This window comes from Mustelus asterias, chromosome 23 (genome assembly GCF_964213995.1).
Source record: "Mustelus asterias chromosome 23, sMusAst1.hap1.1, whole genome shotgun sequence".
Classification (NCBI taxonomy): Eukaryota; Metazoa; Chordata; class Chondrichthyes; order Carcharhiniformes; family Triakidae; genus Mustelus; species Mustelus asterias.
In genome coordinates, this window is record NC_135823.1 from 44,872,615 (window position 1) to 44,898,257 (window position 25,643).

At 38.6% G+C, this 25,643-nt stretch overlaps 1 protein-coding gene across 2 annotated transcripts in view; it reads left to right on the forward strand.

The window, feature by feature from the left end:
- pgap6 (post-glycosylphosphatidylinositol attachment to proteins 6) overlaps positions 1-24,365 on the forward strand; it is a 37,169-nt gene extending 12,804 nt beyond the window's left edge. Inside the window, exons 2-13 of one of the 2 annotated variants that reach the window (XM_078240415.1) lie at positions 458-635; positions 954-1,161; positions 3,533-3,666; positions 3,753-4,021; positions 6,196-6,518; positions 8,562-8,658; positions 10,467-10,590; positions 12,973-13,115; positions 14,550-14,728; positions 16,474-16,620; positions 18,355-18,471; positions 20,279-24,365. In XM_078240415.1, coding sequence (XP_078096541.1) covers positions 458-635; positions 954-1,161; positions 3,533-3,666; positions 3,753-4,021; positions 6,196-6,518; positions 8,562-8,658; positions 10,467-10,590; positions 12,973-13,115; positions 14,550-14,728; positions 16,474-16,620; positions 18,355-18,471; positions 20,279-20,575 — 2,216 coding nt within the window. In that variant the 3' untranslated portion in view covers positions 20,576-24,365. Of the gene's footprint in view, positions 1-457; positions 636-953; positions 1,162-3,532; positions 3,667-3,752; positions 4,022-6,195; positions 6,519-8,561; positions 8,659-10,466; positions 10,591-12,972; positions 13,116-14,549; positions 14,729-16,473; positions 16,621-18,354; positions 18,472-20,278 lie in introns of those variants that run through there. The other variant, XM_078240416.1, reaches the window with a different exon arrangement.
- The last annotated feature ends 1,278 nt before the right edge of the window (positions 24,366-25,643 follow it).

The following is a 25,643-nucleotide window of genomic DNA, read 5'->3' on the forward strand; positions in this document are numbered from 1 at the left end:
AGCTGCGTCTTATGCTGGATTTACTTAAACCTTTTCTTGTATTTATTTCCCTCTTAGCTATTTACTTTGTGATCATTTCTGAAAACTACATTTTGCAAGGGTTTAAGATTTTCCACTCATTGCTACCATAATTTTCTCATTAACACTTTCAGATATCTTCTTCCCCTTTCCAGCTCTTGAATCAATCAGTCAGATGTGTTAGTGCTTTTACCCCAGTTATTCCTATTTGATTCAGACCAGCTTCAAATCTGCCTCTTTGCCATTCAGTTTATAGTCCTGATTTCTGGAAAATCCTCAAGCCCTTTGCTCTAAATTATGAAGAAACAAAAGATTTTTTTCTTCCAGTTATCTTACCTTCCTCTTACTGGAAAACCCTTTGTTTAAGACTGTTTTGTATATCTGTATATTTGAAATTGTAATTACCCATGTATATAATATATTTACTTTGTTTTATCAGGTCCAACCTACATATCTGAATATTATGCTCAGACTCCTCAGAAACTTTCCTTATACAGCTGGTATGGAAATGCACGTCTGTTTGTCTTCCGAGTGCCGGAGAATACTGTGCTGTTGAGGTGGATTTTGCAAGCCTCGAAAGGAAAGGGACCAGAGTGCCAAAATACTAACATCACTGTGTACGTGGGCTTTTATGAACTTGAATTTAAACTTCCATTTATTTTAAATGGAACGAATTGCTCAGCAATCATTAAGTATAATCAAAAAATTCAAATAGATTCAGAAAGCAATTCATGATGTGCTTAATTAGCTATTGCATAGGTCACAAATTTGAGGCAACAGCCTAGAAATTTCTGATCACTACATTGTCCATATAGCTTAATATATTTTAAAAAATTATGCTCTGTAGTCAAAGGGTACAGGCAAATACAGATAATCTCTTGTTATATCTTGCATGACTCTTTTTTGATCTGATTTACTCTCCACTTTTTCAACAGCCATTTTCGGGCAGGCGCCCCTCCAGTAATCAATCCGTTACAAACCAAGTTTGGAACAAACACAGTTGTTCTTCCTTCATTCAACCTCACTATCCCACTGATGTCCACAGCCCAGACTAATACTTTTTTAAATATTTCCAACCCTGTTTCGGGTGACTGGTTTATAGCTGCACACCTACCAAAAGATGATGGTAAAATTGAAGTAAAGGTATAGTATACAATGTGCTAAACGTTGGAGAACTCTTGTCTGAAAATCTTTGTGTTAAAATTAACTCTTGGAATGATGCGCTTTCTTGCATTACTTTAAAAATATTTTATGCATCATTGCTTGTGGGTTCCTCACTAACACTTCTCTTAAAATGATTTCTTTCTGCATTGAGTTTTGGCATTAGAATTTGTGTTTTCTTCCCTTTCTTCTTGTAGCTAAGGTCTTTAGGCACATGCTCGTAGTGACTGAGCACTCTTCTGACTTTGAGGATTGCAGTTGTGAAACATTGATTCGCCACAACACATTTCTTCAGCAATGGCCTATTTAATAACTTATGCCAGTATAACGTTTCATTCTGTACTTTTTTTGCCATTACTTTGTAATATAAGAACATAACATAAGAAATAGGAGCAGGAGTAGGCCATCTAGCCCTTCGAGCCTGCCCCACCATTCAATAAGATCATTGGCTGATCTGAAGTGGATCAGTTCCACTTACCCGCCTGATCCCTATAACCCCTAATTCCCTTACCGATCAGGAATCCATCTATCCGTGATTTAAACATATTCAACGAGGTAGCCTCCACCACTTCAGTGGGCAGAGATTCACCACCCTCTGAGAGAAGAAGTTCCTCCTCAACTCTGTCCTAAACTGACCCCCCTTTATTTTGAGGCTGTGCCCTCTAGTTCTAGCTTCCTTTCTAAGTGGAAAGAATCTCTCCACCTCTACCCTATCCAGCCCCTTCATTATCTTATAGGTCTCTATAAGATCCCCCCTCAGCCTTCTAAATTCCAACGAATACAAACCCAATCTGCTCAGTCTCTCCTCATAATCAACACCCCTCATCTCTGGTACCAACCTGGTGAACTTTCTCTGCACTCCCTCCAAGGCCAATATATCCTTCCGCAAATAAGGGGACCAAAAATGCACGCAGTATTCCAGCTGCGGCCTCACCAATGCCCTGTACAGATGCAGCAAGACATCTCTGCTTTTATATTCTATCCCCCTTGCGATATAGGCCAACATCCCATTTGCCTTCCCGATCACCTGCTGCACCTGCAGGTTTTTGCGTCTCATGCACAAGGACCCCCAGGTCCCTTTGCACAGTAGCATGTTGTAATTCTTTTCCATTTAGATAATCCAATTTGCTATTATTTCCTCCAAAGTGAATAACCTCGCATTTGTCAACATTATACTCCATCTGCCAGATCCTCGCCCACTCACTCAGCCTGTCCAAATCTCTCTGCAGACCATCTACGCCCTCCACACGATTCACTTTTCCACTTATCTTTGTGTCGTCTGCAAACTTTGTTACCCTACACTCAATCCCCTCCTCCAGATCATCTATATAAATAGTTGAGGCCCCAGTACCGATCCCTGCGGCACGCCACTAGTTACCATCTGCCAACCAGAAAAGCACCCATTTATTCCGACTCTCTGCTTCCTGTCGGATAGCCAATCCTCAATCCACGCTAACACCCTACCCCCAACTCTGTGTGACCCAATCTTCTTCAGCAACCTTTTGTGAGGCACCTTACCAAACGCCTTTTGGAAATCCAAAAACACCACACCCACCGGTTCCCCTCTGTCCACCGCACTAGTCACATCTTCATAAAAATCCAACAAGTTCTTATCCAGATGGCCTGCTATTTCTTCTTTAATGATGGATTCCAGCATTTTCCCAACTACAGACATTAAGCTAACCAGCCTGTAGTTACCCGCCTTTTGTCTATTTCCTTTTTTAAACAGTGGCGTAACATTAGCCGTTTTCCAATCCGCCGACACTACCCCAGAATCCAACGAACTTTGATAAATAACCACTAACGCATCCGCTATTACCTCTGACATTTCATTCAGTACCCTGGGATGCATTCCATCCGGGCTCGGGGACTTGTCCACCTTCAGTCGAACATTTCATGTTCGAAACTGAGCACTTGTGTAACTTTTCTAGCACCAAAATATATTTGCTGATCCTGCACAACAATTCTTTCTAGTTTTATTTTTTTTTAAAGTGTGATGTTGACACAACTTGCATTTAATGTCCATCCTTGGTTGCGCTGAAAATGTGACAGTGGTTTGCTTGTCCATTTCGGAAGGCAGTTAAGAGTCAACCACATTGGCGTGGCACTAGAGTTACACCAAGGCCAGACTGGCAAGGTTTCTTCTTTAAAAGAAATCTGAGAGCTTCATGGTCAATAACATTTCCTTTTTATTTCCAGTTCTTTGAGCCCATACTCTCTGGATATTAGTCCAGGACTTAGGATCACCAGTTCAGTAGCCTATTAGTACACTATGATGCCTGTTAAAATGCACGTAATTATTGATGTGCAAAGACGTCAGATAACAGATATATTCATTTGATTTTTCTCGCAGGGCTTCTCGTCTAAGTGCTCCTACATATTTCAGCCTCAGATGCTTGTTCAGCGATTGATTAATGTGCCTGTTCTCGAACCAAATACTTCATTTAAGCTGATTCTTTCTCCCACTGATCAGGTTTCACACTTGAAGTAAGTGCCAGTTAGAATCCTTAGGGTGACTATTTAAAATGTATTAAGTTGTACACACATACAAAATCTGCTTTGGCTTTCCTCAGAATTTTTGTTCCTGAACACACTGTGGAAATGGTCATTCATCTTAAAAACTGTGCTGTCAACAACCGGCCAGTGGAGCCTTGTCCTGTCCTCCTTTTAATGGGATCAAATGCATTACCTAACTCCCACTTGAAGATTGTAAATTGCAGTGAAAGTATGGTATGCAGAAAAATACTGGATTCTCCGCCGTGGATGAAATGGTTGCAACTCACTGTTGAAAGTAGCAACACTGACTGGATCATCTCCTTTGAGATTGAAGCTTATTTAACAGGTGTGTTCAGTTTTTAATCAATTCTGTGTTAATGAGGTACCGAATGCTAATAATAGAAAATTGAGCACCTTCTCGTCTGCAGTTCCAATTAATATATAACATAATAAATCTGAGTGAAGGCCCTATCACTCTGGCACAACAAACTGCTGTGCTCAATCCAACCTTAAAAGATGATCGCCGACTGTGCACCGAGACTGCATTTCACACAGGACTTTTGCAGCCAGCAACAGTTTTCACTGGATTTAAAATGTACAGATGTGAAACACAAGTATCTAACCCACTGCATCACCTAGTCCTCAATAACTGTATATTGTATTATATAATGTAGACATTTCAGATTTCTTGGGAGAAATAAAATGTGCCTAACCAAAGGACAGAAAGCCTAGACGATGAACAAAATCTTGAATGAGAATTGGGTTTTACAGTGGACTGGGGGTGGGGGGGGGGGGGGGGGGAGGGTGTGTTACAGAGTGTAAGGGGAGGGAATTCCAGAGGCTGAGGTCCATGTTAAATATTTTCTCTTGGGATGTGGGCATCGATGGCGAGGCCAGCATTTATTGCCATCCCTAACTGCCCTTAAGATGATGATGAGCTACCTTCTTGAACTGCTACAAGTCCATGTGGTGTAGGTACACCTGCTGTGCTGTTAGGGAAGGAGTTCCAGGATTTTGACCCAGCTACAGTGAAGGAAAAGCATCTTCCAAGTTGGTATGGTGTGTTGCTTGAAGAGGAGCATGCAGCTGCTGGTGTTCCCATGCATCTCCTGCCTTTCATTCTAGGTGGTAGAGGTCACAGGTTTGGAAGATGTTGTTGAAGGAGCCTTGGTGAGTTGCTGCAGTGCATCTTGTAGCTGGCACACACTGCTACCACTGTCTGTTGGGTGGTGGAGGAAATGAATATTATAGTGCCAATCAAGACGGTTGCTTTGTCCTAGATGTTTTTCAGCTTCTTGAGTTGTTGAAGCTGCACTTATCCAGGCAAAGGGAGAGTATTCCACCATGCTCCAGACTTGTGCCTTGTAGATTGTGGACAGGCTTTGGCAAGTCAGGGGGTGCTAAAGTGGCTGGAAGTCCACCCAACAGTGATAAGGCTGAGGGAAGAAATGCCAGGATTAGTGAAATTAATCGCTCTATGTTTTGGAGTGTCCTTTGCAAGTCTGTTGGGCTTCTTGGAGATATAAAAGAAGCACAACCTGAAAATAAGGACATGAACATTAAATTAGAAGCATTGGGTTTAGAAGAGTTATTAGTGAGAAAGACTTGGTGAGTGGGACCACTCTATCAGATGTACTGAACTGTACATCGAATGATGATGGAAGTGAGGATGAAAGAGAGCATTGAAATAGTTGAATCTGGGTGTAACAATAGCATGACTGTGAAGCTGGAGGTGGATGAATTCTGGTTGTTCGCACTGGCGGGATCTTCCGGTCCAGTTGATGGCGCTCCCCCCTCTGCGGGTTCCCTGGTGGTGAGGGGTACATTCAGCGGGAAACCCTGTTGACAGTGGCGGGACCAGAAGATCCTGCCACTGGCCAATGGTGGGTTGCCTCTGCATGTTCCGTGAAAAGTTGTGAAAGTAGGTTTTTTTTTTAGGAAAAGCATGCTCAGTAGGATGTCAACAATTGGTTCAATTTGAGGGAATGCCTGGGAAACTGATGGAATCATTAGCAGGGTTATGGAATTTGTGACCGGGTTAGGTTGGGGATGAAAATGATTCTTCCTAATATTTAACTTTGTGTCTTTGTGAGGAACTATTTAGACGTCATTTAGTATATCCTGCAATGATACAACTGAGGAATGTTTCGGGACTGTGGTAGAATATCAGTTCTTGCCCAATTGAGCACCATAATCCCTCCTTACTATCATTTATTAAAATAGAGTTTGAGCACCTACCAATAACCTAATTGCACATGAGGAATCGATGATTCATCTTTTAATAACCCAATTGATCCTCACTTTGCTTTTGCATTCCGTTAGTGTTGAACTGCAGATTAATTAGTTGTGGCCTGTCCTCTTATGGTCCATGTAAGGAGCTTTTTTTTGCAGTTTAATTTTTCAAAACACACTAGATGTAATTGTTATAGATGTAATGTCTGCAATACTCCTCTGGGTAATATTGACTATATTTTCCAAAGACATTTGAGTACAAGCTTTTGAATGTTTTGTTTCTTGCAGTGTGCATACCTGTCGATGCTGGATCCCTACTTGCTATGTTTAATAACTTCACTCTGTCAAGCAATGGTACAGCCACGAAAGACCTGGATATGTTGGGAGTGTACATAAAACCAAATATAACTGAACCGAATAACGGTGGCAAATCATGTTTTCGTGATCAACCTGTCCTTCGAGAAGCTGTGGATGTTGTTTCTGTGAGATTTTATGTTTTGAATGGACCAGATGTACCAGTCACCTCTGAATACCCGATAATTCTTCCGCTGAACTTGAATACAGGAAGGGACAATGGTGGAACCATCATGTTGAATTTACAGTTAAATAAGGTATAGTTTTATATTTGTTGTGAGGTATCTTCCCTGGATTACACTCTTGAGGTGTTGTATCAGGCTAATTTAGCTGAAACTTTGATTTTGGACCAGTTGATGCATTTGGATCAATGCCTTTTAATGGTTGGATTCTACTATTTTCTTTAGTTCCCCTGAATTTTGGAAACTTCTACCATATATGTCTCACTACAGAGCGCCTGAGAAATTGCGTAACTTATTTATTTAAAGTTAGATGTTCCTGAGCACAGGAAATGGAGGGATGGGAGAGAGACATTTATTGAGCCATAATTTACAGTCAAGCTAACATGGCTGCTAATGGCGCTATTATTTGTATGTAAAACTGTGCAGCAATTTCAGATGTGGGACCAGATGTATGCAGTAAAGCAGAAATATCTAAAAGTTGCACGTCAAGTTGCACCATTGTGCCGTTAGCTTTGCGAAAAACTACATCTTGCTGTCTGCCTCAGTGAAATGCATTAAACCTCGTGAAGTTGATTATTAGCGTGGTAGTTATGAACTAAACTTGCCACGGAAAATAAAGTCAATTTCAATCTAAGTAATTCTTAAGTATGTACTTGTCACCCTCTCGAACACTAAATAGAACTCTTACAAGTGTGGAATCTAATTTTTTTTGGTTTTAATTATTATTTAAGCTTTTTAAGGTTTTTTATTTAGTTTCTATTTCTCTCTCACTCTAATTGTTCTTTCCCTCCCATTATTTATCTTTCTGCAACTGATTTGACATTAAATTCACCCAGTCTAATTTACCATTTTCTCAGTCCTTGTGTGCTGTTACTTTCACAATTTCAGAGTCTGATTAGTTAAGGTGATGCACAGTCCATTGCTTACTCACTCAGCTACCCGATGCTCTGTTTACCTTACTCCAATATTATCACCTTGCACTTTTAACAACTTGGCCCATTGGTTCCAGTTAACTGTTGGTTTACTAATCTAAATGGCTGTATAAAACTTTTACCCATCTCTTCCCTTGAGCAATATTTGGCTAGTTTTTGTAGTCTGTTTACTTGGTGTCACATGCATCACCTTTACAGTTTGAATCAATTTGGGCTTAAACTTGCATTTTGTAGCATTTCAATTGTGATGTCTTGCACTTTTTCAAAACACCTTACAAATCCACACTGAGTTTTATATTTTATTGAGATTGAAAATTGATATTTGAATCATTGATAATTTCACAAACTGAGTGCTGGAAGTCAGAAACGAAACAAAAAATGTTTGGCACACTCATCAGGTCAGGCAGTATCTTGGAGATGAAAGGCAAGTTTTGGATTCCGAACCTTCATCAGTACCAGCATTTGTATTTCTATCTCTATTTTAGATTTCCAACATCCAGAGTTCTTTGCTTTATGCTGGAGAAAAAGCTAGTAATTTTAAATGGGTTTTATCTGACCGCAAGTTTAACAACTGCTCAACTGTAGATCAGTTCAGACTTGATACTGGGACGAAAATGCAATACTTTTAAAATCTTTCCTGTGTACAAAATTAAAATTGGAAGCTTACCCTTTCAGAAAAATTAGTACCAAATTAATAGTATGTCAAATATCATTTGGGATGTGTTGGGAAAAAAAATCAGGATTGCTTAAACACCATTTGACCCATTGGAGCTTAGTTTTCAAATGAACTTGCTCTCTGACAGCATTTAATTATCGTTTGAGTAATCTCAATGTTGTTAACTACCTTGTTAGTTGAAAGGTTTCATGTAAAAATGTTTTCCATCTGTTCTTGATTTATTTTTTTACTCATCCCTATTTATGTCCTCTGGTACTTTCGTCAGCAAACTTTGACGTAATGATCTGAGTTTCCTTGCCCGGTTTTGAATAATTATATATATCAGTGACATCCTTTAACTGCGTTCCTCCATACGTTGTGGCTAATATCTATTTTTTGCGATTGGCCTTGTTCAGTAGTTAGAATTTGAAAGTACCAGGACATATTTCCAGCTGTTATTCTTTTGTTCTGTAAAGAAATAGATGGTTTGTTATTGAGGGATGAGTAAGAAATTTGTTTTCAATCTTTTAGACTTCATTATCCAATGAAAATGCAACCGTGTTTGCCTGTTTAAGTGCTGGGTCTCCTGTGATGTCCTTGAATGTCAATTCGGTAAACTGCAGAGAAGGTACACATTAGTTCACAAATGCAGTGAAATTCTGGAAATTATCCAATGCACTTTCATACTTCAGTTTTGAATTTGTAGTAATTTTACTGTGCATTTGACTTTCATTGAAAATCAACCTAAAAGAATAAGTAAAGCTGTGTGAAAGTTCTAGCAATCTCTTTTCAGGTTTACATCTGCTTTGAGTTGGTTCCTTTTATTATTGTACTTCGTTTATAAAATCCCATGCTGGTCATGTGCAGTGGCCGTGCTAAATTCTCCCTCCGTGTACCTGAACAGGTGCCGGAGTGTGGCGACTAGGGGATTTTCACAATAACTCCATTGCAGTGTTAATGTAAGCCTACTTGTGACTAATAAATAAACTTTAACTGGGCTGTCCCTCATCTTTCATTTCTAGAACAGGTGGCCACATCGTCCACACCCAATGTGGATTCAATTGAGTGCTGCCCTCAGGGGGGTAAAGCCAGGGACTACTTTACAGTCTCCCAGCCTCAACACAGAGTTCCACAATTTCAGATCATAACCGCCTTACCCATTTTATTTGACAACAGATGTTAGTAATGATTCTGCTACTGCCATTCATACCTCCTCCAAACCAACCTTTCACTTCTTTACTTGTCCCATTGCTGTGTCTCTGCTCGTGCCATCATCTATTTTGTCATTTAATGTCTCCTGCCTGTAACAGGCTTTACCTTTCTTCTTCCCCTCTATGGATCCTACCCACATGCACCTTTTTTTGTCTTTGCACTAGCTTAAAATCTGCTATGTTTTTAAACTTTGTTTCAGCTCTGATGAAAGGTCATTGACTTTGAAGCATTAACTCTTTCTCTCTATAGATGCTGCTTGAGGTGCTGACTATTTCCAGCCCGTACTGGTTTTATTTCAGTTTTCCAGCATTCGCAGTATTTTGCATTTGTGGTAGCCAGAGTTTATCATTGGTTGAAGCAATTATCTTGGGCCAGTTTTAGCTTAGTTTTTACATTCTGCAGGTAGAACATATCACTGAAGTTCAGTTCAGGAGAATACCCTCTCCAAGCTCTCTGTCCGGTGCTCATAATAAGACTCATGGAATCTTCGAATCCCAACAAAATGCAGGTTGCAGTTGGATTACAGAATTTACATAGAGCTCCTTTCGATGGGTATGGTGGGTGTACATCTGAGAATTCAGATTCTGGAATCTTTTCAGACTAGCAGGATCTCGAACTAGATATTTATTTCAACAAGCCAGAACGATAATTTCAATTCACTCTTTGAATATGGAAAGCCAATACATGTACGGAGAGGCAATATAAATTAAATATTAAATTGGACAGTTTTTTTAGTAGCTCTTTGCAAAATCAGCTTTAAAGAATCCCCATGAGTATGAAACTTCTATCTGACTTATTTTAATATCTTTGTGTACTTGGTTTTTCCTAATTTCTTGCTGCTTTCTGTGGTGTTCCTGTGCAAAAATAGAGACTTGTCTGTTCAAACAGGTGACCTACCTGAAACAGTTTGGATATTTTCGTAAAATATCGAATGAATCCCTCAGAGTGCTGAGTGTTTTATTACGGCAGTGCTCGAAGCTAGTCTAATACATTCAATCTACAGGGTTCCAGCTCGTGCATTACTTTTATATAATGATACTTGTTGCTGTGAAGATCAAACAGACGAGGAATAATTTTTTGGGAGGAAAAAAATATTATTTTTAAGGACAAAATTCAATTGGTCCACCCTTCGATTTTTTTTTATTGTTTAAATGTATATATTTAAGACTGCCTTTTTTCACATTCTGTTTTTATGCTTTTTAATGTATGTTTTTCTATTCAAAGCTTTATCTTGGGGATACCTGCTTAAAATGAATTCTTCAATATTATCAAGCTCTCTCAATGTTCCTTATCCAGAAAATGACCGTTGGTACCTCACCTTGCAAATCCTATGCCTCAATGATAAAGGGTGAGGCCATTGTTACTAATGAAATAATTCATTTAAAATCAGATTGACTTGCATTGCAATAGAGTATTCGAATGATGTGTATGTTTGTTTCAAAGGTGGGTTGAATAAATTTGTCCAAAAATGTATAAGGTCCCTGCCACCATAGAGTAATAAAACTCAACATTTATTTTGTATAGTTTCTCTGTAGACCTGAGGATGTCCCAAAGAGCTTTACCAGAACTTTTGAAGTGTAATTGCTGTTGTGATGTAGAGAAATGTGCCTGCTATTTTCACACAGCAACAGGGCTGCAAGAATCAATGAAATAAATTTACTAGATAATCTGCTTTTGGTGGTATTGAGTGATAATTGAATGTTGACCAGAGTAACTCCCCTGATCTTAGTGGTAATGACCTTGAACTTACTGACTATGGGAATAATGGAAGAGGGGACGATTAATAATTTCAAAAAAGAAGTTGAAGAGCATTTAATGAAAATAAATTTGCTGGGCAGAGGGGAAAGAGCACAGGAATGAGATTGACTGGGATTGCTCTGCAGAGAGCTAGCATGGATTTGATGGGCCCAATCATCAACCTTTGTGTAAAGACTCTTTGATCTATGGGATATTAAATGCCCACCTCGGAGGATTGATAGGGCTTCTGTTTAAAAGATTAATCCAAAAAAATGGTACCTCCAACAGTGCAATATTGCACTGAGGTGTCAGTCCTGTGCACCTTCTGGCACAGGCTAGCATTGCAATAAGGCAGAGGAGTGACAAATGGAAGTTAATTTGATTATGTACAAAATTTTTGAAGTATTCAATGAATAGTTATTTTCCAGTAAATATTTAGAAGCAGAATTATTTGGTCACACCAAGATAATTAGATAGCAAAGTAAGTTGTCAAGGGGACATACAGGCTACTAAGGGTTTTAGATAGGTTAAGTGTGTGGGCAAAAATTTGGCAGATGGCGTATGATTTGGGAAAACGTGGACTTGTCCACTTTGGTTGAAAGTTTAGAAAAATAGAATATTATTTAAACGGAGAGAGACTGCAGAAGGGGATCTGGGTGAACTTGAATCACTAAAAGATTGTATGCAGGTACAGTGAGTAATCAGGGAGGCAAACAAAATGTTGACATTTATTACAAGCAAATCGAGTATAAAAGTAAGTGTTGCTACAGATATATAGGGCCTTAATGAGCACGCATCATAAACAGTTTTGGTCTCCTTCCTTTAATTGCATTAGAAGCAGTTCAGAGAAAGCTAAGTCAACTTTCATCCTGGGATGAAAGGGTTATCTGAGGAGGAAAGGTTGAGCAGGTTGGACCTATACCCATTGGAGTTTAGAAGAATGAGAGGTGATCTTATTGAAACGGATAAGATTCTGAGGGGGCTTTGAGAGGGTACATGCTGTGAGGATTCTTCACCTTGTCAGGGAGTCTAGGACTAAGGGCTATTGTTTAAAAATTAGAGTCTCCCATTTAAGACTAAGATGAAAATTTCTTTCCTCTGAGGGTCATTAATCTGTGGAATTTTCTTCCCCAGAGAGCAGTGGAGGCAAGGTCATTGAATATGTTCAAGGTTGATTTAGATTTTTGAGCAATAAGGGGAGCCAGGTTTAAAGGGGAACAGACAGGAAAGTGGAGTTGAGGCCACAATTAGATTAACAATGATCTTATGGTGAAGCAGGCTCCAGAGGCTGAATGACCTACTGCTAATTCTTGTGTTAATTGTGGGTTTTTTTTTCAATCATACACCTTGTGTCTATTCAATGTAAGGCTCTGTCAACAGTTTAATCAAAAAATAGGTGTACATTTGTCAGGGCCCCTCATGTCCTGAGACTTTAAATCGCTTAATTAAATGAGTTACTTTTAAAATGCCCACTGATCTGTGGGTAGGTGTGGCAGTCAAGTTTGTGAACCGCTTGGTCCCAGAAGTAACAAATCAGGTAAATAAATCGTAAATCTGTTGTGGTGGGATTGGTTGAAATGCAACTATTTGCCAAAACACAAGGAAAGCACTTCTGTTTTCAATGGACCCTTAAAATTATGAGGAGAGACTTGAATTTTTATATTCGAGAAATGCTTGAAGGACATCTAAATTGGGCCTTAAAAATGCTGAGGCACGTGAACTACATTTTTCAGGCCAGTAAACACAGAATATCATGATGCAAGTTGGTAGCTGGAGGAGTTGAAAGAAAACTGACGATTCTGGGACTTGGTGCTCACAAACTGGGACGCCACTGATCCTGTATTAAGTTTCATATTTTAATAATCCTGTTTGGTACTGCAACATGACTCTTGCTGTTCTCCATGACTCCTCTTTCTAAAATATTATCATTGAAAAATAATTTCTGTACAATCAGTAGTAAATGAAAATATTAATCAGTTTCCTTGTCTTTCAGCAATCAAACCTGTGGGAAGGTTACTGCTCGGGTAATTGTATCAACTGTTTTGAGCCCCTGTATTGGGGATTGTGGTGTATATGGAGAGTGCAGACTTCTTCAAACTCATGGATATCTTTATGCTGCATGTGTTTGCAAAGCAGGTAGGTCTGACTGTACAAGAGGAGGGAGTGTGTCACTGATCTTGCAGTTAAAAGCTGCAGTCAACTTGGAGCAGCAGTTTCATGGCCATCCTCTGTCTGAAAGTGGAACTTGCTCTTTCTATGGACTTTAGAACTGAGATTGTATGTTCCATTATTAAATGCTTATTTTCAAGTTGTACTCCGATTTGTATTCCATTTTTGTTCCGTGTGTTAGAATCTTAGTTTATAATTGGCTTATAACTTGATATTAAAGGAATCTAAATTTGCGCAGTGCAGCATCTCAAATCTGGCTTCCAAAAACAAGAATTGTCTGAAAACTGGGCATTCTTAGAATGTGCCTAGCATCAATTATAATTGAGTAATATTTTTAAAAACTAACTCACCTGGATAATTCGACTGTGGTGCATTGGTATGGTGTGGTACCAGACTAGTTATCCACTTTGCCGCTTGTGTGTTGACGTATTCTTGCATTCTGAGCGACCCTTGACCTCAGCCGACTTGTGTTGGTCTGAACTGCCTGACCCAAAATCTGTCAAGATCTGAAATGTGGCATGGCCTCGGCTGTGAGGCTGCAGGTTTTGCGACACCACTGTACCTTATTTTAAAGAGACATTGACCATGAAGCTTCCTGTCCAAGATATATAGTCAAAATACCTCAAACTAGTAAAATGTTAACCCTACCAGTAAGTTCTCTTATCCTAGTTGACTCTTCACTCTGTTTTCTAAAGAGGTACAGAATTTGTTCATATTGATACAGGATAAAATTGGAGAAGTCACCATTTTTACCAGTGCAAAATTATTAATTAAATTTTGCTTCTCATTCTATTCCGAAAAAAAAACTACTGGGTGTGTGCTCGATCCTGCTTTGATTATGCTTCAACTATTAGGGAAAGTGAAACTTTGATGGAGAGGTTGGGATGGGGAAGGGAGAGCTATATGTAGCTCCAGTGATAATATTGAATTCTTAACTAGAAGTTTGAATTCAAATTCCAGTGTTGCATTTCATTTAAAATCATTGCCACTGCATGGATTGTGCAGATGGTTAAAGTAGCACAGCAACAAGAAGCTACGGCAATATACCTATTTGCTAGTATTGCTCACCAATTACCCTGTAAAGAAGGCTTCCTATCTGTTTCTCTGTCCATATTATATACACCAAATCATATATAATGCATACTTCACAAATAATGTAGAAATTATTACTATTGTAACTGACCAGTGACATTTGGGCCTATTAGCTATCGACACTAGATTTAAATCTATGACAGTGAGTGGTAATGCAATACTTTTAAATGGCTCTGGTGTGTCATGTATATTATAATTATGAAACTTCATATGAAGTTATAATTTTTATATTGTTTTAAAACACTTGTCTATCTATAGACACTTTGTTAGTGCATTGCCCCTGACTTTTCTCATTTGTAAATTGCTTAGGCTGGAACGGATGGAGCTGTACGGATGATACCAATGCCCAGTCATATGGAAAGCAATTGCTGGCAACACTCTTGTTAACCTTGAGTAATCTCATGTTCATCCCACCGATTGTGATTGCTGTTCATCGCTATTACTTTGTAGAGGCTTCTGTGTACATCTTCACCATGTTTTTCTCAACGGTAAACTGAAGAGCACTAGAGTACCTCACTGTTAATAACATCTTAATCTCCATTTGATGAACTTGTTCAATATGATTTGTTTAAAGGTTGTCTTTATTGTGACAAGATTATATAGTAAGCCATTCCTAGGGAAACTAGACATTGCCTCTGGTAACCAGCTTCTGTCTGATATTTGCCCTTTGTAAAAATAATACCCATCAATAAATATATTATCCCAATTTTTTTTCTAATTGCTCATGGAATGTGGGCATCACGAGCAAGGCAAGCATTTACTGTCCTTAATTGTCCTTGAGAACGTGGTAAACCGCTGTTTTGAACTGCAGTCTGTACGGTGTAGATAAACCCAAGTGCTGTTGATTATCCAGAACTTTGACCCAGTGAGGATAAAGGAACGGTAGCTTATTTCCAAGTCAAAGTAGTGTACGAGTTGGAGGGAATTTTGCGGTGTTGTTCTCATGTGTCTGCTGTCCTTGTTCTGCTAGTTGGTCAAGATCACTGGTTTAGAAGGTACCATCAAGTGAGTTGCTGAAATGGGCATCTTGTAGATAGTGCACTAGTGAACGCAGGGAGTGACTGATTAAGGCAGTGAATGGGGTGCCAGTCAAGTGGACTGCTTTGTCCTGGATAATGTCAAGTTTTTTGAGTATTGCTGGAGCTGCGCTCATTCAGGCAAGTGGAGAGTATTCCATCATACTCCCGACTTATGCTGTGTCGATGTTGCTAAGATTTTGAGAAGTCAGGAAGTGTTACTTGTTGCAGAACACACAACCTTTGACCTGCTCTTGCAGTTACAACATTTCTATAATTGATACCGTGAAGTAGTGGCATTTAATAACTGAGTTTTCTGATTTAAATCTCAATTTTCAATTTTAAAAATGTAATTTTAAATCATACTTATTTCCTAATATCAAATGCGAAAAGGGTCCAGTATGAAGTGGCATGATCTTCCCCTTTATTCAGCTAAGTTCATGGGCTGTTGTGAACTCTTTTTGTCTTCTGTTAATGAGGCTGCTCTGAATTCAAAAAGCATGACTATACTAATGTAAAGTTAATGAAATATTAAAGATTTGTAATGTTGGCATTTAAATCGAAGGAAGCTTTCTGTGCCTGTGCAGGAGGATGTAATTAATATGAAGACAAAATACTGTGGATGCTGGAAATCTCTTATATGAACAGAAAATGCTGGGAATACTCAGCAGGTCAGGCAGTATCTGTGAACATTTCAGATCGGTGTCCTGACAGAGCTGTAAAAGTTACAAATTCTGACAGGTTTAAACAAGCGAGGAAAAGGGAGAAAGCCCAGGAATACATCAAAATAGATTTGGGAACTCTATAGTATGGGGAATGTCTGGATTGTGATGCACTTAGCATTGCAGCTCAATGGACTAGTGGATCTTGCCTGGCATTTTCATATATTAGGCAGGAAGAGTCAGACCAGGTAGAAATGTTTGGTTCCATTCATCGATGAAGCAATGCGATTTTTCTATGACAGTGTACCAGCTCCCATGGTCACTTTTTGGTTACTAGCTTAGAAACTACCAAATTCATCCACTTGTCGTGGTAGAATTTGAATATGTAATTCTGGATTTACAGTGTAGGACCATGTCAACAAAGCTATTGTACCTGTGTTCTATATTACATGAAAATAAAAAATACTGTGAAGAAACTGCCATTTAAAGTATATTTTTAGTCTGGCAAATATTAATCAGCAATTAAGTGACCATATAAAAAATTATTCCTTACAGTTTTATCATGCATGTGATCAACCAGGAATTGCTGTCATGTGCATTATGGAATATGATACACTTCAGTACTGTGATTTCCTTGGCTCAGTTGTATCTGTATGGGTTACAATTCTGTGTATGGCGAGGTTAAAATCTCTCCTTAAATATGTAAGTATTAGTGATTCCTTTTCATAGGGATTGTTTCGGGACTTTTTTGACCATTTTTCCATAGATGTATCTTCAATGTCGAGTTACTGTTAATGTTTTAAAGCGTAATGCTTTTGATCTGTTATTTTTTTAAAGAATCTCTGAGCACATAAGAATTTAAAGTGATAATAAGTGGGATTGTTTTCCCATGGACTTTGACTAATGAAAAGTTTGTTAAGCTTGTATTGGTAACTAATAAACTACTCGTACATTGTTGGAGCTGCTCACCTGAAGGATCTGGCAGTACTTCATTTCTGACCATGAACAAGTCGAGGAATTAGAACAAGTGTTGGTTTTTGAAATAGAATCATAAAATTCCTATGGTGCAGAAGGAGGCCATTCGGCCCATCGAGTCTGCACCAACTCTCCAACAGAGCATCCCACCCAGGCCCTATCCCTGTAACTCCATGTTACAGGGCGGCACGGTAGCACAGTGGTTAGCACTGCTGCTTCACAGCTCCAGGGACCTGGGTTCGATTCCCGTCTTGGGTCACTGTCTGTGTGGAGTTTGCACATTCTCCTCGTGTCTGCGTGGGTTTCCTCCGGGTGCTCCGGTTTCCTCCCACAGTCCAAAGATGTGCGGGTTAGGTTGATTGGCCATGCTAAAATTGCCCTTAGTGTCCTGGGATGTGTAGGTTAGAGGGATTAGTGGGTAAATATGTAAGGATATGGGGATAGGGCCTGGGTGGGATTGTGGTCGGTGCAGACTCGATGGGCTGAATGGCCTCTTTCTGTGCTGTAGGGTTTCTGAGATTCTGAGTATGTACCCTGCTAATCCTCCTAACCTACACATCCTGGGACACTAATGGGCAATTTAGCATGGTCAATCCACCTAACCTGTACAGCTTTGGACTAGGAGGATGTGATAGCTGTTGGATTTTTTTCCCCCTTAAGTTGAGAGCTTTCCTTGGATCAAAAGTTTACCTAGAAGCTATGTAGTTTAAGTCAAGTAAAACAATCCACTGATTTTGAGGTGGATGTGGGGAAACGTGTCTTTTTTGTATAATTATGCATTGATAGTTTATGTCGATTGAAATTCATTAGTCTGATTGTAACTACTGCCCTGTATCTTTACCTTACTTGCTGACTTGTATCTGGCCACATCTTGCCAAGTACATGCTCAGTCTGCCTTCAGAGAGATTAAAGAAACATAAGGCAAAAGGTGTGAAAATACTTAGTCCAGATCCTATTTTGGGTAGCTCCATCTAACAAGTAGGTATAGAGTGGTGCGAATCAACTCCCATAAACAAAATATATTTTGTCCTCTTACTGAAATATTTAATGTCACTTATCCTGAGTGACTGGCTGCAACATACTTAAAACTGCAAGGGTAAGCCGGGACAAAGAAAAAAAGTCCTGATACTGGAATTCTTTTGAAACTGGATCAATGGTTTAGGTTAGTGTTAATGATATATTAATTATATTGTTAAGATACACCGGTGAGGGATATTATTTAATTAAGTACTTGGAGCATTTATAAAGAGAGTTTGCTGGAACACTGGGTTGGTAAGTAGGAAGTAGACATTAATGCTGCATTTTGAATAAACCTATCAAGAAAAGTATTGGTGGCCTAGCTTCATACTTCAAGTGGCTTGGGATTGAATTAACAACTAACATTAATAACAATTAGTCTTAGATATTTTATTGTAGAAATGATACATTTACAATACATTTTTCTTCTTTGCATTATTGAAGGTATTTTTTATTCTTGGCTCCTTGTTGATTGCCATGTCAATGCAACTAGACCGCCGTGGTCTTTGGAACTTACTGGGTCCGTGCCTTGTTGCCCTATGCATCTTGATAATTGCATGGGTAAGTGCACATTTAACTTGTTTTAACTTGTATCTTGATCAAAATCTCTCTATCCTTTTTAACTTAACTAAAGAGAAGTTCATACCATCAACCCTAGTATAAACTATTGTACCTAGACTCTGTCAGTGGGTGAATATTCACTGTCCCACTGCCATTTCTTTCCAAAATGTTTTCTAACTTGCAAACCAAGCTATCCCCACTAATTCTTTCCCATGACCGTACTCTAGATTCTCATTATTGATAGCTTGGCTATAAAACTTGGCTCCTGGGTGATTACACCCTTGCTAAAAACCCTGTTCCAGCCTATACTTTTCACTGCCAACCCTGACCAAGCTGTATCCTAATGGGATGGCCCTTGTCCTGACTCACTCACATGTTGGCATCTTCTCCCATTTCCTTGGCACCTTGTCCTCCTTTAAATGCTTCACTCTGTTTCACTTCCCTTATCTCTCCATTTTCAAACCATTGTCTACCGTCCTATTACAGATTTTTTCCCAAGATATCTTGCCCTCTCAGGCTCCGAGTGTCTGATTCCACATCCTCAAGGATTATGATCTCCATCTCAAATTCTCTTGATTCTCTCCTCTTAAATCAATGCCCTCTTCTCACATAAGCTCTCCTATTCTACAGCCTCCCCATTGCTTTTTTTTTTGCGATACCTCTACTGTCATCGCCTTGATTCCAAGTCCATTTTAGATCACTTCTTTGTATCAGTACAGTAGATGGATTTGACAGGTGAGACAGATACTCAGTCTGGTCAAGTCAGTTGTGTGCTAGATGCATTCATATTTTGGCTCTTGAGGGAGTAAAGGCAACAGCTATAAAGGAAATGAACATAATGAAGCAATTTTCTTGAAGACAAGTTAAAAATTGAGGCAAGGAAGTATTTAGAAAATCATGGGATCAGTTTTCACGTTGATTGATGCCAGGTTTTACATCTTACTACCTCGCTTGACCCCTGCATTGCTTCTCTGCTGTCAGACTACTTGTCTGAAATTCAGTCATAATGACCCATAATGTTTTGAAAAGATTGAAACCAACCATCTGGAACTCGAATGAAACTCTGCCTTCCACATCCACCATCCCTCTCCCAGACTGCCTTCTCAGGCAGAAGCAGATTAATTTTGATATCCTATTCCACCTTGAACTGAGCTTCTGACCATAAAGAGCCATTATTTTTGTAATGTTGCTGGTCTGCCACTACTTCAGCCCATTAACTGCTGAAACCTTCAATTTCCTTGACAACTCCGAGCTCTTGCCCAGTTTCCCATATCCTACACTGCCATAAACATCAGCTTCTATCACATTCAGCTACTTGTATCGTGTTTTGCACCTTCCAATCACTCCTTTTCTTGCTGGCCTATAATGGTATAGAACCATAATTCCATTGTATCTCCTCTTAAAACACTGTATTCAAAACCTACTCTGCTTTTGGACGGAACTTCTAATCTTTCCTCATTTGCCTCAGTAACTGTTTTTGTTCTCTAAAGCACCTTGGAATATTTTGGTATAATAAAGGCTCACTGTGAAAGGCCAATTGTTTCTATTGTTTAAAAGTCGTTTCATATTTTTGCATCTTTACGTTGAATTGAGAAATTTAGTCTTTGAATCTTTGAGGGAAGCAGGAGGGTCACAGCCACCATTTAACTTCTGGCAGAATTGGGTCTGTGCAGTGCTGATAGATTCTGGGTATGAGTTTTGCAACCTGAGGCAAGATCCCTAGCACTTTTGCAGCTTTCTCATTTTAAAATTGGGCAGTTACCAGCGAGGGAACAGGCAAAGTAATATTTTTTTGTTGTTCTTTCAGGTGTCTCGTGGTGTGAAACGTCGACACTGCTACCCTCCAACTTGGAAGCGTTGGGTGTTTTTCTTATTGCCAGGAATAGGTGCAGCATTAATTGCTATAGCCGTTTATGGATTCCTGGAAACAAAGGAGAACTATTATTACACACACAGCATTTGGCATATTCTTGTAGCTGGAAGTGTGGTTTTTTTGTTACCACCAGGTAAAAAACACATAAGCCCATGGGTCTGGACACAGAAATTTACATGTGGATACCAGCTTTGCTCTGATGTAAAAGAGGACTTATACATTGTTTGTTGAATTGAACCACTTCAGCTAGGTTACTTAATCTGAGTGAACAGATTATTTTTATATAAGTATATATCTCAGAGGAATGTATTCTTGAATTGTTTTCGGCTATTATGCTTTAAAAGCAGTGATAAATGAAATAGAAATCATAAAATATATTTTGAACATCTTCTGTAAAAATGACAGCCAGTTACTTATACCGTGTTGACTAAGACTTTCTTTTCTGAAGGATGTGCACAGATTTTTAGGACAAAATGAATGGGCATTCATTCTTTTTAAAAGTAATTGATGCACTTAATTGATCTACAATGATTATGAGCTATACAAATATCCAACTTGATCTTAGTTTTAGGCCCATATCTTCCAATCCCCAGAGGCTTGTAGCCCGGAGCGACCCCGCACAATGCACCTTGGGACACTCCCACAGGTCTCCATGCTAGGACTGCTCAGGAATTGCCTGGGAAACTCAATCTTCCGATGGGCGGTGACCCTGCACTGGGAACCATCTGATTATCCGATTTAAATTGGAGATTTTGGATAGTTTTGACTGTTACAGGAGTGGTTACCCAGGAAAAGCTCGAAGCATTAAAACCACTGGGTAATAATAGTTACCCCACCCCACTGATCAACTGATCCTCCCTGATCACTCATGCACATCACCGCCCCCAACTAACCATCCAGCCCCAAAGCTGTGACCATCCCACCCACCTTGCACATGTTTTTCCTCCTGGCCTCTCAAAGTGGCTGGCACTTTCTTATCTACCTGCTTTATGGCAGCTAGTTTGTAAATAAGGGGGTGTGTGTCTTCCTTTTGCCCCTTTGGCTCAACTTGGTGGCCAATCTGAAAAGATTATTTTGTTTCGTAACCAGAATAGATGTGTTCTGAAAAGTTATAATCGGTAGTTTAAAGGACAACTTCATTCAAGTTATAGCCAGTCGTTTATTTTACTAATTAATAAGTGAGCTAATAACAGTGATGATTTTGGATTAATTGTCAATCTTGGTGGTGGTTTGTTCTTCAATCTAGTCCATCAATTAGGGCTAGATAGGACCTGATACAATTGAAGCTAATTTGCATGGATTTTTTTCTCTAATGGCTCTCTGGCTAAATGTTGTCTGTAGTAAGGCTTAGGTACAAACAGATCAGGAATGTTCCAGGATAGATTGCTGATGTGTAATGAGTGAGCTGAACTGGCAGTGAACTGTCATAATTGACCTCCATGTTTCATTGTCCCTGAAAAGTGTTTATGTTGCTGTTGAGGATTGACTGAGCAAGGCTTAAGTCCCTCTGATACATTTGGTGTGTAGTCCTAAGTATTTGTCTGGTAGGGGTGAAACCATGGGATAGTGCAGGTGTGCTGACGCCTGCAATCATGGTTTGCCTAAACTAGGGTAGAATAAAGGATCAGGGTAGTCAATAAGATTAAACCAAGGCTTTACCTGATTCAATGCCATTTCAGCCTTTTGGCTAAGATGAAGGGTTAGATCAAGCCCGGAGGGGGTGCAATGCCTCATCCTGTCAGCTTGGATCTTGTTTGATTGAGCCCAAGATGGGATGCAATGTCTTGTCAACTTGGCTCTGGCTTGTACCTCATGTGGTCACTGTGATTGGAATTGGCTTTTTTGTTTAGAAAAAAAAAACTAGAATACTTGGCAGGTAAAGCAGCATCTATGGAGAGAGAAACAATCGGGTTTCAGGTCAATCACCTTTTATTTCAAAGTTCCAGAATCATCATATTTTGCTTACGTGTTTATATGTAGTATAGTCACTTTGCAGAGTTATCAGGCAGTTGATGATGTCTATGAAATAAGTAAGCTAAGCAGCACAGGTGGGAGAAAACTACAGATGTGGAGGGGGGGGGGGGGGGAATGAGTTCAATTGCAAATATTATGTTTTTTATTTTTGATGGAAACAGCACGTGAAATCTGTAATAGAACAATTTTTAAAAAATCATGCAGAACTTTCTTGGACAGAGCATAACTGCAAATGTGAGGAATTTTCAAGAGACACTTCAGTTTTTGACCACAGTAGATTGTCAACATAAAAAAGAACCTCAAACAATTGACTCATGCTTATTCTAATTAGGGAACCTTCACCAATGTCAGTTAGTGCGTATTCTATATTCAAATATTGCTCATAATTGAGTATTAAAGGCAAACAAGATTGTTAATTAATAGACAATTGGAGAAATCCAATCCTGTTGTCTGAGAGCTAAATGTGCATACTTACATATCATTACAATAACTCTTACTAAAGGCTTGTCACCAAAATATCCAGGGTGACTTTTTGACAATTAACTCCTTGAAGGGCTGGAATCCAAGATTGCTGCTGGAAAACCTCATTTTTTAAATAATAGTTCTCAGATCATTTTGTGTGTCTGGGATTTTCGTCTTTTTAGTGTGTAATACATAAAGAAAATTTATTTGACCCCATGGTACAATTGTCACTGAGTGAGCGTTCTGTAAGAGAATTGTTTTGGTCTGCACCATTCTAGAGTTCCCTTTTCAAATGCCAATTTAGCAAATGAAAACTTTATAGGGATAGAGTTGGAAGAAAGGATGCTCAAGGCAAGATCATTTTCTACTTTGAAATACATAAGCACTGACTTAAAATATTGAAAATAATCTCGGTAGGATTATTGCCAGTTCTTCAGTATAACCACATCATTTTTTTCTTCCAGCAATATTGAAATTATTTTTCCCCCTTTAGTACTATTGCACTCAATGTTAGTGTCTATCTGTTTAAGTTGTTGGCACTCATCTCCATAAATAAAACCTTTATTTGGTACCATTCTCCCACTTAGCAGTGGAAAATGCTCTCTGTTCCTCAAAATGCCATACAACTATTTTTAAAAATGCACAGTGCACTTCTTCAATTACTGTCTCATTTTAAGGCTTGCTGTTTATTGAAAACGTTTCCAATTCCTGACAAATGGATTTTCATCTTGAGCCTTTTTCTATTCAGTAAGTAATAGTGAAATATCCTGCAATAATGGTTGTCCTTAAAAATATTCAGCCTATAACATTTAATTAAGTCAATAAAGTCCAAATTGTCATCTAATAGCTGCATATTAATTAGGTTGTTACGTACACAACACAATCCTTTTCACCAACTTCTCTTTTCCTGCAGCACAGTTCACGTTAGCTCACCTTTCTATCCTGAACCACTCTTCAAACTTCTGTTTTAATCGCCAGCTTCTAAGTAACATCATAGTGCTTCAGATTATACAATTGTTTCGATTCACAGAATGAATAGAACAAAATTTTAAAAAAGAAACTTGAAATATTGAGTTTTACTGTGGTTTTTATATTGGTTTCATTTCAGCAAATATTATAGTTGATCTACTTTTTAGAATTAACGCAAGACCAATATGTTGTAAGAACTGTGAATAGTGTATAGAACCAGGATTGTTGAAGATGCTACTTTTTATAAAGCATGAAGAAGAACACAGCTTTTAAAGAAAAATCAACGGAGACCATGTGTTTTCTGTGTCCAATGGCATTTTGTATGTATATAATGGTAAAGATTCTATGTACTGCAAATTATGGGTGGGAAAGGTTTCTTATCAAGCTGTTTTAATTTATTCTGATATACAACACTCTTATATATTTTGTTACATAAAGATAAATGTGATGCATATTTTGCTGTACACACTTAGGTTGCCTTTAATGGAAATTTATATTTTGCAGTAATTTATTTAAATTTATAATTGTGCATGGGCATAGTTTAATGATGGGAGCTTTGTATTATGCAATTGATAACATGAAATGCCAGCTTACAATAAATCTTATTTTGAAACTTTGTAATATGATGAATATTTTAACTGGTGCCTGTACTAAAATTATTGTTTTAAATATGCTCTTGTTTTGAGGTGGATTAGTAGCTAGAACAGTTGACAAGGCAACTTTCAAGCAGAAGGTCATAGGAATAGCAGGTAGGAGCACCAGGTCGGAGCAAGGAAGGGCAGGAGCAGCTCTCGGGGGGGAGGGGGAAGGGGAGACATCCACTCTAAGAAAGGAAATATTCAGATAATTACAATTGAGTTGCTTTATTGTGGGGAATATACTGAAAAGTTAATACATGAAAGTTTAACAGATAGATATGCAGTTATTAGAACACATTTATTAATTTTTGATTCTATAATTTCGGTCATGTCCTCAGGATTTCCCAAAGTGCTTTAGGTGCAATCACTATTCTGTAGCATATCAATTAGCGCACACGATCAGGTCTTCTGTTTTAGTGAGGGTGGTTAAGAGAACAATGCTCGCCAGGGTACTGGGAGAAGACCCCGCTCTTCAAAAAGTGTCATAATTTGAACTGGCTGCCAGGACCACTTATTTAACACGTTGTTTGAAAGCTTATGGTTGTCAATGCAATATCAATTCTGGAATCTGATTGCAGTGTTGAGTCTCACAAACGATGCCTACTTGGTTTCTGGGTGAGTGATATTTTGAACCTTAAAGTATACGAGGGCCACATCGTATATTTTACACATTTTCGGGGGCCAAAGAAAAAAAATTAGTTTTATAAATGAATGAATAAAATTTAAATGAATGAATAGCTTTTATTTGGATCATCTTTGTAATCAGCATGATATGGTTCAGAACAAAAAAGAAATGTGCCAATTATAAAGAAACAATGCCGTGCTTACACTGAGAAATGATATATAATGAGTAAAAATGTCAAACATTAGCAAATGTTCTGACAAAATAATCAATTACTTAACTGCAGATGAGAAAAGAAGGCTATTCATTTTTTAATTAATTTTATTTACTGAAATTTTACAAATGTTTACTTGAAATGAGAATTTGTCCAATTTTGTGGCACACAATAAGAAAAATAAACATGCCCCAAGAAAGAACTTCAGTAAAACAAAGCAAAGAAATTCAAAATAAACTTGAACCATTAATAAAGGTTGAACAAAAATAAATTCAGTCTGCACCTTTCTACACAATTCTGGCAATTGGAGTTTTCAATCATAACCACAAATCATGAAGTTTTGCACAAGATTAATGGGAATGATGGAACTGCTTTTTTAATTTCAAAATATTGCTGAACTGAGGTTTCAAGCTTGAGGAG